The 13,435-nt window shown below is 32.6% G+C and overlaps 3 protein-coding genes across 3 annotated transcripts; 1 reads left to right on the top strand and 2 right to left on the bottom strand.

Annotated features, from left to right (window-relative positions):
- Positions 1 to 557: 557 nt before the first annotated feature.
- On the bottom strand, positions 558 to 2,210 carry LOC125211646 (organ-specific protein S2-like). Its single transcript, XM_048111526.1, has 2 exons — positions 2,062 to 2,210; positions 558 to 1,683 (listed from the first exon to the last, which is right to left on the bottom strand). Exons 1-2 carry the CDS (start codon positions 2,098 to 2,100, stop codon positions 757 to 759), a joined length of 966 nt encoding a protein of 321 aa, XP_047967483.1. The 5' UTR covers positions 2,101 to 2,210; the 3' UTR covers positions 558 to 756.
- A 1,899-nt stretch (positions 2,211 to 4,109) lies between these two features.
- Positions 4,110 to 6,110, bottom strand: LOC125212617 (protein FAM47B-like). The gene is made up of 2 exons (XM_048112828.1): positions 6,032 to 6,110; positions 4,110 to 5,634 (listed from the first exon to the last, which is right to left on the bottom strand). The coding sequence occupies exons 1-2, from the start codon at positions 6,068 to 6,070 to the stop codon at positions 4,342 to 4,344; spliced, it is 1,332 nt and encodes a 443-aa protein (XP_047968785.1). The 5' UTR covers positions 6,071 to 6,110; the 3' UTR covers positions 4,110 to 4,341.
- Positions 6,111 to 11,285: 5,175 nt separating this feature from the next.
- On the top strand, positions 11,286 to 12,414 carry LOC125212805 (BURP domain-containing protein BNM2A-like). The gene is made up of 2 exons (XM_048113063.1): positions 11,286 to 11,446; positions 11,525 to 12,414. Exons 1-2 carry the CDS (start codon positions 11,393 to 11,395, stop codon positions 12,281 to 12,283), a joined length of 813 nt encoding a protein of 270 aa, XP_047969020.1. The 5' UTR covers positions 11,286 to 11,392; the 3' UTR covers positions 12,284 to 12,414.
- The last annotated feature ends 1,021 nt before the right edge of the window (positions 12,415 to 13,435 follow it).

Genomic DNA, 13,435 nt, shown 5'->3' with positions numbered 1-13,435 from the left:
TGAATTATTTTTATTGCGGCTGGCCTATGGCTGGCCTATTTGAGTAAAATGCTGACGTGACATGTGGATTTTTAGTGCTGAAGACATGGCAGAGAGAGAGTGGCTAGCCTAACTGGTCTATTCCTATTGTGGATGCTCTAACAATAAGTGACTCTAAATATTGGACGGAGGAAGTATTTATCATTTTTACTAGATCTTAACGTATAAATAAAATATTAATATTAATCATATGAGCTTAGTATAGAATAAACATATAACCACACGTAGTTCTGAAAATAATTAGTAGTACTATTTTTATTTGCCATTTGACTTTGAGTATACTTTAGGCTTAATGAGAGGTGGGTGTATGGTGTTTTGTACTAGATTTTTTCTCCTAATTATCTGTCGTTATAACTTTGTCAAAATGACTGTGTTAAATGTATATATTTATATTTCGTGGCACTAGGCCAACTTGTTTACGATTTAGGTTTAGATATAATCACTATCCCCAGTTGAGATACTCTACTAGCTAGCAATCTCATACTTTTGCATAATTAATAATGAAGAAAATACTTACGTAAACAAGGTGAATTGTTTTAAAGCTAGATTGCAACTATAAAAATGAACATACCCAAGAGCCAATACACATTTTTCACGGCATACATGACTAAACTTTATTCGAAACACTATATTATACACCATCATACATTATAATTAAAAGCATAACTGAAAGCACACGTAACAACATAAACTCCCCGGCCTACTCATGATTCATTTTCACTCGTCACTATATGCTGAAACATTGGGTCGTGGCTCAAAGTCTCCCCCGGAAGATTTCTCCTTCTTTGAACTAACATCATCAGTATATGCTGAAACGTTAGGTCTTGGCTCAAAGTCTTCCCCATAAGATTTCTCCTTCTTTGAACTAACATCATCGGTATATGCTGAAACATTAGGTCTTGGCTCAAAGTCATTAGCATGTGATTTCTCCTTCTTGGAGCTAACGTCATCAGTGTATGCTGAAACATTAGGTCTTGGCTCAAAGTCATTAGCATGTGATTTCTCCTTCTTGGAGCTAACGTCATCAGTGTATGCTGAAACATTAGGTCTTGGCTCAAAGTCTTCCCCATAAGATTTCTCCTTCTTTGAACTAACATCATCAGTATATGCTGAAACATTAGGTCTTGGCTCAAAGTCAATAGCATTTGATTTCTCCTTCTTGGAGCTAACGTCATCAGTGTATGCTGAAACATTAGGTCTTGGCTCAAAATTGTTAGCATTTGACTTCTCATCTCTAGGCTTTAACTTACCAACATAAGATGTAGCGCTAGGCCTAGGCTCAAAATCTCTCACAAATGATTTCTCATCTTGTGGCTTGAGATTACCAACATAAGATGTAGCACTAGGCCTAGGTTCAAAATCTCTTACAAAAGATTTATCATCTTGAGGCTTGAGACTGTCAACATAAGATGTAGCACTAGGTCTAGGCTCAAACTCTCTCACAAAACCTAAATGGTTGACGTGAGTACTAGCATGAACCCTTCCCTTAAAGTCATTTGCAAAAGATTCCTCATACTTAGGTTTGACATGGAAGATTGATGTCTCACCCACTGTGTGGCAGCCATTTCCTTCCACTTTCTGATCCTTCGCAACACCTTGCCAGTATTCCCCTCCATCTTTTCTTGCATTGACACTGCAAGCTATCTGCATTTTTAGACAACCCCAGTGAGGAAATAAGCCGAGTATGGTCGAAAACTACAACAAACTCGTTATATAAACACAAAAATTGGAAAATGGCCAAAATTTAAGACGCGGAGGTAAGGAAAAATTTGTCATCTACAACTTAATCTTATGCTTTCATAAGACGCTTCCATTTGCGTCTCTTGGCTTTAATTGAGACACTAAAAATGAGGACGCATTTGATGTATTTAGAAACACAAATAAACGTTCTTGGTTAAATGAAAATGTCAACTAGACTGTTCTATTTTTAGTGGAGCTTGAAACATATTGCTAAAAGTATAACACATTAATAAAAAGCAAATGAGATCAATGTATTATAAGGCTTGATAGGAGTGGACATACCAGTGAAAGAAGGAGGAAGCTAGCTATAGTGTATCTCATTGCTATACTTTTAATCTGAATTAATCTCTATTGGTGAGTTGGAATAGGGAAATCCTGTTTGCTATTTATAGGAAGAAAACAGGAAGACACAATTATAGAAATATATTTTTTTTAAATGGTAGATGGAAGCAAGGACACTCAATTATTGTGTATTATCAACAATAAGATATAAGCATATATGTATGATCAACAATAAGATGGAAGCAAGGACACTCAATTATTATGTATGATCTACATTGACATAGAGCAACAATAATATATAAGCATATATGTACTTAAATATTTGGGAGCAGGATATCCATCTCTGTCATCTAAATAATTATACAAGCAAATCAATATGGGTGGTATCATTTTTGATATGGCTGTATATATCTACTTGATCAAAAGATAACCCTTTCTTATTTATTGCAAGGGCCAATGATAAAGAGGTATTAGACGAAGAAATTAAATTGAATAATTTTTGGTTGTAGTTGTTTGTTTGCTCACGAGATTGTTTGTCCACGAATGTTTATTATACCACACGATAAAAAATGTGTATGTAACGCACTAATAATGAAATGAAAATAATATGGACATATAAATGAAATTCTGATTTGTTGCTTCAGATTGACTTGAAAAATATCCCGTTTCATTTTTATAAAAGTTGGATGATTTTTTTTCCTAAAGAATTGATGGGATCCATTCTAGTATGTCACGAGATATGTGTGATTATAGAAATGTCAATCAGAGCTAAGTAGAGTCAGGGTAGTCATACTCAAGCTAATTGGATGCAGGTTATTAATTAGGCTAAAATTGTAGTATTGGATAAAATTTAGAACCTTAACTTGTTTGAGTTTGGACTAGTCCAGCGAATTAACCAGGGTAAGAATTAATGATGAAAAATAACAATTTTTTTTTATTGTTAAGGATCCTATATTTATAATTTACAAATAGATACAAATATTAAATCATGAGTTATTTGAATGATTTAATATATAAAAATATGTAATAATAGATCTTGACATGTTAATAAAGCTAATTTAATATTTATAAAATCATAAGAAAGCATATTAATGTTTTTGAATTCATAAGTAGTATTCTCTACATTATTCTCTATCTTACTTTACTATTTCTCTACTCTAACTATTTATTAGTTTTATTTTTTTTAAAACGAGTAAAAAAATGAAACGCCCCTATCAAGACGGAACGGAAGGAGTATTTCTTATAATGAACTTGAACTTTCCAATTTGTTTATACTCATTACTACTACTCCCTCTGTCCCGCTATAAGTGAGACGTTTCTTTTCGGCCGTTGTTTTGGGAAGATAATAATAAATAAGTGTACTAGTTAAAGTGGATAAAAAGTAAAATAAGTGAGAGAATAGTATAGAAGAGAGCCGTATCTACATTATTCTCTTACTTACTTTATTTTTAAAAGCAAAATGTATAAATTATTTTCGCCTTCATCACGAGACTATTTTACTTCAGCCCAAGACAAATAAGTCCATAACATATTAACTTCATTCCAGAATATATTAGTACTTCATTCCAGTAGAATCTTATAAGTTCATTCCAATAGAATTATTACTTCATTCCACTAATTAATATTTATCATTTTTACTGGATCTTAACTTATAAATAAAATATTAATAAACATATGATCTTAACCACACACGTAGTTCAGAAAATATAATAAGAAGTTTTTTTATTTGCCATTTGAGTATACTTTAGGCTTAATGAGAGGTGGGTGTATGATGTTTTGTAGATTTTTTCTCCTAATTATCTATCGTTATAACTTTGTCAAAATGACTGTATTAAATGTATATATATTTATATTTCGTGACAATAGGCCAATGTGTTTACGATTTAGGTTTAGATAGCATCCCTAGCTATCCCCAGTTGAGATACTATACTAGCTAGGAATCTCATACTTTTGCATCACTAAATAAAGACCAAAAGAGTTACGTAAACAAGGTGAATTGTTCTAAAGCTAGATAGCAACTACTATAAAAAAACGAACATACCCAAGACTCAAGAGCCAATGCACATTTTTCACGGCACACATGATTAAACTTTATTCGAAAACCACAATCTTATACACCATCATACATTATAATAAAAAGCACAACTAAAAGCACACATAACAACTTAAACTTCCCACTCATGATTCATTTTCACTTATCACTATATGCTGAAACATTGGGTCGTGGCTCAAAGACTCCGCCATAAGATTTTCTCCTTCTTTGAATAAACATTATCAGTATTATGCTGAAACATAAGGTCTTAGTTCAAAATCGTAAGCATTAACTGATTTCTCATCTCTAGGCTTTACATTACCAACATAAGATGTAGCGCTAGGCCTAGACTCAAAATCTCTCATAAATGATTTCTCATCTTGTGGCTCGAGGTTACCAACATAAGATGTAGCACTAGGCCTAGGCTCAAAATCTCTTACAAGAGATTTCTCATCTTCAGGCTTGGGGTTACCAACATAAGATGTGGCACTAGGCCTAGGTTCAAAATCTCTCACAAAGGATTTCTCATCTTCAGGCTTGAGGTTGCCAACATAAGCTGTAGCACTAGGTCTAGGCTCAAATTCTCTCAGAAAAGATTTCTCATCTTCAGGCTTGAAGTTTCCAACATAAGCTGTGGCACTAGGTCTAGGCTCAAATTCTCTCAGAAAAGATTTCTCATCTTCAGGCTTGAGGTTTCCAACATAAGCTGTGGCACTAGGTCTAGGCTCAAATTCTCTCAGAAAAAATTTCTCATCTTCAGGCTTGAGGTTTCCAACATAAGAAGTGGCACTAGGTCTAGGTTCAAATTCTCTCAGAAAAGATTTCTCATCTTCAGGCTTGAGGTTACCAACATAAGATGTGGCACTAGGCCTAGGCTCAAAATCTCTCAGAAAAGATTTCTCATCTTCAGGATTGAGGTTTCCAACATAAGCTGTAGCACTAGGTCTAGGCTCAAATTCTCCCAGAAAAGATTTCTCATCTTCAGGCTTGAGGTGTCCAACATAAGCTGTGGCACTAGGTCTAGGCTCAAATTCTCTCAGTAAAGATTTCTTATCTTCAGGCTTGAGGTTACTAATATAAGATGTGGCACTAGGCCTAGGTTTAAAATCTCTCAGAAAAGATTTCTCATCTTCAGGCTTGAGATTGCCAACATAAGCTGTGGCACTAGGCCTAGGCTCAAAATCTCTCACAAAAGATTTCTCATCTTCAGGCTTGAGGTTACCTATATAAGATGTGGCACTAGGCCTAGGTTCAAAATCTCTCACAATAGATTTCTCATCTTGAGGCTTGAGGTTACCAACATAAGATGTGGCACTAGGCCGAGGTTCGAACTCTCTTACAAAACCTAAATGGTTGACATGAGTATTAGTATGAGCCCTTTTCTCAAAGCCATTTGCAAAAGATTCCTCGTACTTAGGTTTGACATTGAAGATTGATGACTCATCCACCGTGTGGCAGCCATCTCCTTCCACTTTTTGATCCTTCACAACACCTTGCCAATATCCCCCTCCATCTTTTCTTGCATTGACACTCCAAGCCATCTGCATTTTTTTTAGAGACGCAAAATTAGCCGAGTATATATAACAACAGACTCATCTTATGAGGACACAAAATTGGTGACGCAAATAATTGGAAAATTAAAAATATTGCAAAATTTTAGGATGCACTTTGGGATAAATTTGTCAACTACGTACATCTTAATCTTTTACTATTTTAGGATATTTTCATTTATGTTTCTTAATTTTAATAGAGAGCATATGAGATGTATTTAAAAATACAAACTAGCTGCGTTAATAGTTTTTTTTTTATAGTGGAACTCGGTATGAATTGCTAAAATAAACATTAATAAAAAAAGGGAACATGTGATCAGTTTATAACACATTAATAAAAAGGAACATGTTAACAATTTATAAGGGGACTAGAGAGGAATGGGCATACCAGTGAAAGAAAGAGGATACTAGCTATAGTAAATCTCATTGCTATAATTTGAATCTGAATTTGAATCTCCCTTGTTGAGTTGATAATAAAGAGAAGATGTTTGCTATTTATAGGAAGAAAATAAGAAGACACTACTATGAATATATATATTAAAATATTGGGTAAATAAAAGCAAGTGTACTCAATTACTGTGTATGATAGAGCAACAATTAGATAAAAACATTATGTATTTAACATTTAAAAAGTGTACTCAATTACTGTGTATGATAGAGCAACAATTAGATAAAAACATGTATTAAATATTTAAATATTTGGGAGCATGATATCCATCTTTGTCGTCTAAATAATTATACAAGCAAACTAGTATGGGAGTTTCATACAATCGTATGTGAGATGGTTGTATCTACTTGATCAAAAGATGCCCCCGGCTTATTAATCAAGAGGTATTTGATGAATAAAAAGTGCATCAATTTTTCGTTGAAATTGTTTGTTTGTCCATAAATGTTTATTGTATCACATGATAAAAATTGTGTATGTAACGCACTAATACAATGAAAATAATATGGACACATATAATAATTTACGTATATCTTAAAATTTATTTGAAATTGTTCAAGTCTCTTTTATTCTATGTAAATATCTGCCGTTTTCAATTTATACAAATGTTATACTCCAGAATGAATTTTTCTCCTAAAGAATTGATGGGTGATGGGATCCATTTTATATTTCTATGTATGCCACAACCCACAAGAGATATGTAAAATCTCTTTTTTTTTCTCTGGATAAATATCCCGTCTTCAAATTATACAAAAGTTAGATGAATTTTTCCTTTCTCCTAAAATAATTGATGGGATCCATTCTAGTATGCGCCGCAAGAGAGAAATGTAAGATTTACATTATTAACGTCAATCGAGCTAAATCATTGGGCATGCTTGGTATGATGGAATGTAATGAGAGTTGAATAGAATGGAGGTCGGAATAAAGTGTCAATTTTCTTGTATTTCCTTTGCATTTTCATCCATTCACTCATTCATTTCATCATACCAAGCAAATGAATAGAATGGAAGTAGGAATCACATTCCATTCCATCATACCAAAAACCCCTTAGATTTAGATCAGTCGTATTTGATTACAAGCTAATTGAATATAGATTAATCTGCTTAAATTTTATCCGGTTAAAAATTTAAATTCAAGTTTTGAGCTAGTCTGACAAATTAATCGGACTTAAAGCTAACAATGAAAAATGACATGTTTTTTTTATTGATAACGATCCTATATTTATAATATATAGAGATACAAATAATAAATCTTGATAGGAATAATTTGATCTGATTAATATTCTCAATTCCAAATCTCTAAATCCAATTTGCAAATTTTGAGCGAACGTATGTAATTGGAGGAATGATATGCTACATACCTTATGTAAGCTTGTTATGTATGTGAGGACCACTCTCGTTTGATACACGTTTCGCGTTGTTCGTTTTGATTTATAGATTTAGTTCTATTCTAATATATTAAAAATGGTATTGAAAATTAATTCACAAATTTCATAAAAATCAAATTTAGCTTGATTTGTTATTTTATTAATTTATTTAAAATTATAGAGAAAACGAACAAATCGAGCTTTGATTTTTATAAATTTAATAAAATTAAAATTTTTTATAACATTTTTTAATGTATTAGAATCAAACTAAATATGCAAATCAAAATGAACAACGTTAAACATACGTCAAATGAGAGTGGTATTCACATAAGTATGTAGCATATCATTCCTCGGTGTAATGATAATACTAGCCGAGAAATCTACGTGTCACATTTGTTGTTTCGTGTCCTACGAATTTATGCGACATATTTCGCTTTCTTTGAATTCTGCTTATTATTATTCCAGTGGAAATCAAGGTTGTTTGGAAATATCAACTTATCCTCGTACACCTTGAAACGCATATTTTTTTGTCGCAAATCACGTGAAAAAAAGACGTCTACTAATATTTTCAATTTCTTGAAAATAAATATCCTTTACTTTATAAATTGCGTCCATGTATTTACATTTATTTTCAAAATTCAAATGATGTTATTCGGCTATAGCAAAACACACGAGTTCCATATTTTATTAGCAATAATAATATTAATTATACTAGTCTATAATTTAAAACTCTATGTTAACCCCAATTTATTTTGGTCTGTATTATGTGTCATTTTACATGATATAAAAAGTTTATTCAATGTCGTACTATGTATTACAAACAAGGAATAAAATACAAAGTTAATATTAATTATTACAATAGAAATCAACCTGTGAATATAACGTATATCACACAATTCACGAAGTTGACCATAACAAAATACTCCATCTGTCCCGCATAATTCGTCTCATTTTGACCGGGCATGAGTTTTAAGAAATGTAATGAAAAGTGAGTTGAAAAAGTTTGTGGAATGTGGGTCCTACTTTTATATATTAGTTTTATAATAAAATGTGAGTAGGAATGAGTTAGTAGACAAAAATGATAAAAGTGAAATGAGATAAATTATGTGAGACTGATCGAAATGAAAAAAATAGATCAAATTATCTGGGACGGAGGGAGTATAATACTCCCAAATGACATCAATTAACCATATGTTCGTACTAATGCATTTCAATTTTTTAAAAAAAATACACGTTTTTATTTTTAATTCGGTTGGATCTCTAATTCAAAATGTTAACTTTTTTTTTCTTATTTATTTTGAAATTAATTCAATTTGCAATATCAATTTAAGAATTATTAGAAAATAAAAAATTTATTGATGTTATCCTTTATCAATTAGTAAATTATAATACCATCCTCAATAGGGGTTGAGCCAAGAATTCAACTTAAAAGGAGCAAAACATACATGAGAGAATTTTGAGGATCTGGGAGCTAGAGAGTATTTATAAGGAAATTTGAATAAATTTGCAAATTTATTGAACAAAATACTACTCCCTTCGTCCTAAGATATTAGACTCGTATACCATTTTGGGGTGTCCCAACATATTTTAGCCATGTCTATTTATGGTAAAAATTTACCACTAAACAACACCTCCTAAATTCTTGTGCTCAAAAGAAGTGAGTCTAATATTTTGGGACGGATACTCTATGTAAAAGTTTGAGAGGGGGCCCCACCTATAAACAACGTGTGGTTTTTACCACTAACTTTTAGAGCATTCACAATGCGAAGCCTCTATCACAATTATGAGACAACTAAGGGATGTGTTGCGATTAGGCGTTACAGTTAAACTAATAGGGGTGGACTATTATGCCATGTACCCCTCTCGGCCCAAATTGAAATCCGATTTTTTCAAAATTTGAAAAAAATTAATTATTTAATTATCTTTTTTAATTATTATTTGGGCACATTTTGTTATGCTGGCAAAGTGGCCAATGACTGGTTTTTTTATTAATAATGATGGAGGCTTCGCACTGAAACCTTAAACAATCAGTCACATTTTCTCACGAATGATCAATTTGATAACCAAATTGGTCAGCCTTTAACCATCTTTTAGTAGTAATCAATATGACAAAGCATGTTTTATCCAAATTCATAAAATACACGCCACAAATTGCATAAACATATGAGAAAGAACAGGTTAATTCACTAGATAACATCAAGGTGATAGAATCTTCAGCTATCACATGTATCACGTAATTGAGGATTCTATCTTATATAGTAATTTAAATAAATTATATGTCAATGTTTGCCGCCGGCAATGATATATTCATGCAACACGAAATGATGCCCAAATTCATTTATTTAAGTGCATTTTAATGAGTCAAGTTGTGATAGTAACTGCCATGGCGTGATGATATGACTATACCATTAACAATAGTACTCGTAATATTTTGTACACTCCAAGTCCAATCCATCCTCGTCATGAATCATAGTATAACAATTCACACAATGTATATATATGTGATGATAATGATATGATTCTCACTCACCTCACTATTGTAATAATGTACATGATATATGGCCCAACGACAGCAACATTTCACAAGTGATGGTAGTACATGATATATTGTCCTCATTCACCGTCATATTCTTATTCAATTCATAATATCTTTTCTGAAAATCCCCAAAATCTTTTTAAATAAAAAAAATAAGCAACAGGTTGTAGATATCATCTTAGCCTGTCCAGACTCAGATAAAACCTAACTTATACTCCCTCCGTCTGCTAATAGGAGTTTCATTTCTTTTTAATACGAGTTTTAATAAATATAAAGATAAGTGTGTGGAAGAAAGTTAGTGAAATATAAGTCTCATTTGTATATACTCTCTCCATCCCAACTAAGTTGAGTCGAAACTTTTGGGCACAAAAATTAAGAAATTGTATCGAAAAGTAGGAGAGAAAAATAAAGTAGGAAAAATAAAGAGAGAGTAAAGTGTGTGATAGAATAGAGTAAGAGTGATTGAATGTTTTGTTTTTGTCAAAAAAGGAAATGACTCAACTTAGTTGTGACATCTAAAAAAGAATACGACTCAACTTAATTGGGAAAGAGAGAGTATTAGTTATAAATGATATGTGAGTGGAATGAGTTAGAGGAATGTGAGACATCTTTACCATTGATAATAATAATGAATTGAGACTCCTATTCGCAGGAAGATAGAAATGGAAAAACGAGACTCCTATTAGCGAACAGCGGGAGATAAACTAAGCAATTCAAATAATTCATTAATATAAAAAGTGAATTATATTTTTGATATTTGAACTTTAGATTGTTACTAAATGTGATACTCAAACTTTTAATATCGTTGTAGGAACCTTTGCACTGTATGTATATTTTATCAAAAATACCCTCCAGCCCTTTAAGGGTATCTTAGTCTATTTGTGATAGGAAGGATAGAATAAAATTTGTGTACAATACATCAATTATATAATATTAAGATAATAATTCAGAATATTGTTCAATTTAAAAATTTATTTGAAATTTTCTTTCGTCAATAGGCGAAAATGTAAAAGTGTATTCTAGACCAAAAAACGTCTAAAAAGTGTAAAAGTTTCTCCAACGATATTAAATCAAAGTCTATGAACGTGTGGTGATATTTTTAAAATTTGAGTACCGTGTTTGATACTGAAAATATATATAGTTCACTATAATAATAATAATAATAATAATAATAATAATAATAATAATAATAATAATAATAATAATAATAATAATAATAATAAACAAATAGGTTACCGGCTTGTTTAATTATTGTGTCCAAACTTATCAATCCTAATTGATTACAGTCTATCGAGAGGACTATTCAAAACAAAACCTTTCAAACAAGAAACCTATATTTGAAATGAACTTGTAATTTCCAAAAAAACATTCTCACCCAAAGAATATTAGAGTCAATCACACCATGTATGCAAAACTTGTTCTCAGCACTCTCCTGCTTCATCTGGTTATTCTACTGGTAATCTATTCTCCATTCTAAAACCTTTATTTTTTAAATTAATTCACATTTTTTTTCACTCGAAGTTTTTATGATTAGGGTTCATCCGAAGGCGACAACACTCACATGCACCATGTCCACCATGCTACCACCGATCCCGACCCATCCCTAGCGATCTTCTTCTTCCCGGAGAATCTCAAACTCGGAAACACAATGAAAATCAACTTCCCAAAGCGACAACTCTCCGACTCCCTCACTCACCTCCTCTCCAAAGAAGAAGCCGAAGCCCTCCCTTTCTCCTCCCAAAAACTCCCCGAAATCCTGCGCCTCTTCTACTTCCCCTCCTCCTCCCCTCAAGCCACCGCCATGGCCGCCACGCTGGAGGAATGCGACCGCCATCCGATCCCAGGGGAGCAGAAATTCTGCGCCACATCCTCCCAATCCATGTCCGAATTCATCGAATCCATCTTCGGCCCCGACACACCAACCAAGGCCGTCTCCACTTACCACACCAAGCGATCGGAATCCGATGACGTGGCTGTGCAGAATTATAGGATCATGGGAATCCGGCGGATTCCGTCGCCGAAGATGGTGTCGTGCCACACGATGCCGTATGCGTACACGGTGTTCTACTGCCATTACCACGAGAGCGATAACCGGGTTTACAGAGTGTCGTTGGCGGGGGAGAATGGGGATGCAGTTGAGGCTATCGCGGTTTGTCACATGGATACTTCGCAGTGGGGCCCAAACCATGTTGCGTTTCGGGTGCTCGGGGTTGAACCCGGTTCCACTCCGGTTTGCCATTTCTTTCCGGCGGATAACTTTGTTTGGGTCCCGATCATGTCTCAACAAATATGAGTATCATCTTTTATCGATGTAATGATATGTAATTTATGTGTGGTGGGTGTGTGTGTGATGCTTTCTATGGATATTGTGTGTAATAACTAATAAGGTAATAAAAATTACCGACGTGTTAATTACCGGCAAAATTTCTGTCTGTCAAATTATTGTTTTTGTGGTGATATTAATATTAATATTATAATAAAATGTGAGTCGAATGGGTTAATAGAATATATGATTCGTTATCAAAAGTAATAAAAATAAAGTAGGATAATTAATAAGTGACAAACCAAAGTGAAGAACTGAGACACATAATAGATGAGGGAGGAAGTAAAGATAAAAATATACTCCCTCTATCCATAAACAATAGATCTATTGTTGTTCGGCACATGTTTTAATGTAGAATTGGTAAAATAAGAGAGATGCGGAGAAAAAGTGAGTAAAGTATGAGAGAGGGAAGAAAAAGTGAGAAAAGTACGAGAGATAAACTTTCCATTTTTAAAAAGTGATCTATTTTTTGTGGACGTCCCAAAATGACAAAAGTGATCTATTTTTGTGGACGGAGGGAGTATAAGGCAACCTAATAATAAAAATAATAAATACATAAATTTATTATAATAATTCATATACAATGGTGCATTTTATTGCTAACTCGCTCTTAAATTGCTAACTACAACTAAATGCTAGGCACTGAATCAATAAATCACGACATAAATTCATTTAATCATGAGTATTAATACAATGTAAATACTCCACATATTAGGGGTATTAATGTCACAACATAAATAAAATTAAAGGTAATTTTATAAGAATTATAACGAGATCTCAGTTGCATATGTTCTGATGTCAAAATTTGAAGGAAAAAAAATATGATTTTTTTCATATTTTTTCAAGAAGCATACTACGCATGCCAACATAATTATCATAATCTGTCAATATAATGCATATACAATATCAATTGTATTGATATGTACACCACATTGACAATTTGATTCAGAATCTTAGCTTTTTTTATCTTTTTAAATTTAAAAAATAATACAATTAAATTCCACATGACAATATATAGACCAGACCACTAGAATTTAAAAAAACTTAAATTAATAATAATTATTTATTAAAGATTGAGTTAGCAATTAATCCCACTTTTTCATATATACATAAGTAACATAA

This window comes from Salvia hispanica, chromosome 3 (genome assembly GCF_023119035.1).
Source record: "Salvia hispanica cultivar TCC Black 2014 chromosome 3, UniMelb_Shisp_WGS_1.0, whole genome shotgun sequence".
NCBI classification, from domain to species: domain Eukaryota; kingdom Viridiplantae; phylum Streptophyta; class Magnoliopsida; order Lamiales; family Lamiaceae; genus Salvia; species Salvia hispanica.
Note: the sequence above shows the minus strand (reverse complement) of the source record. Positions and strands in the feature narration are given on the sequence as shown.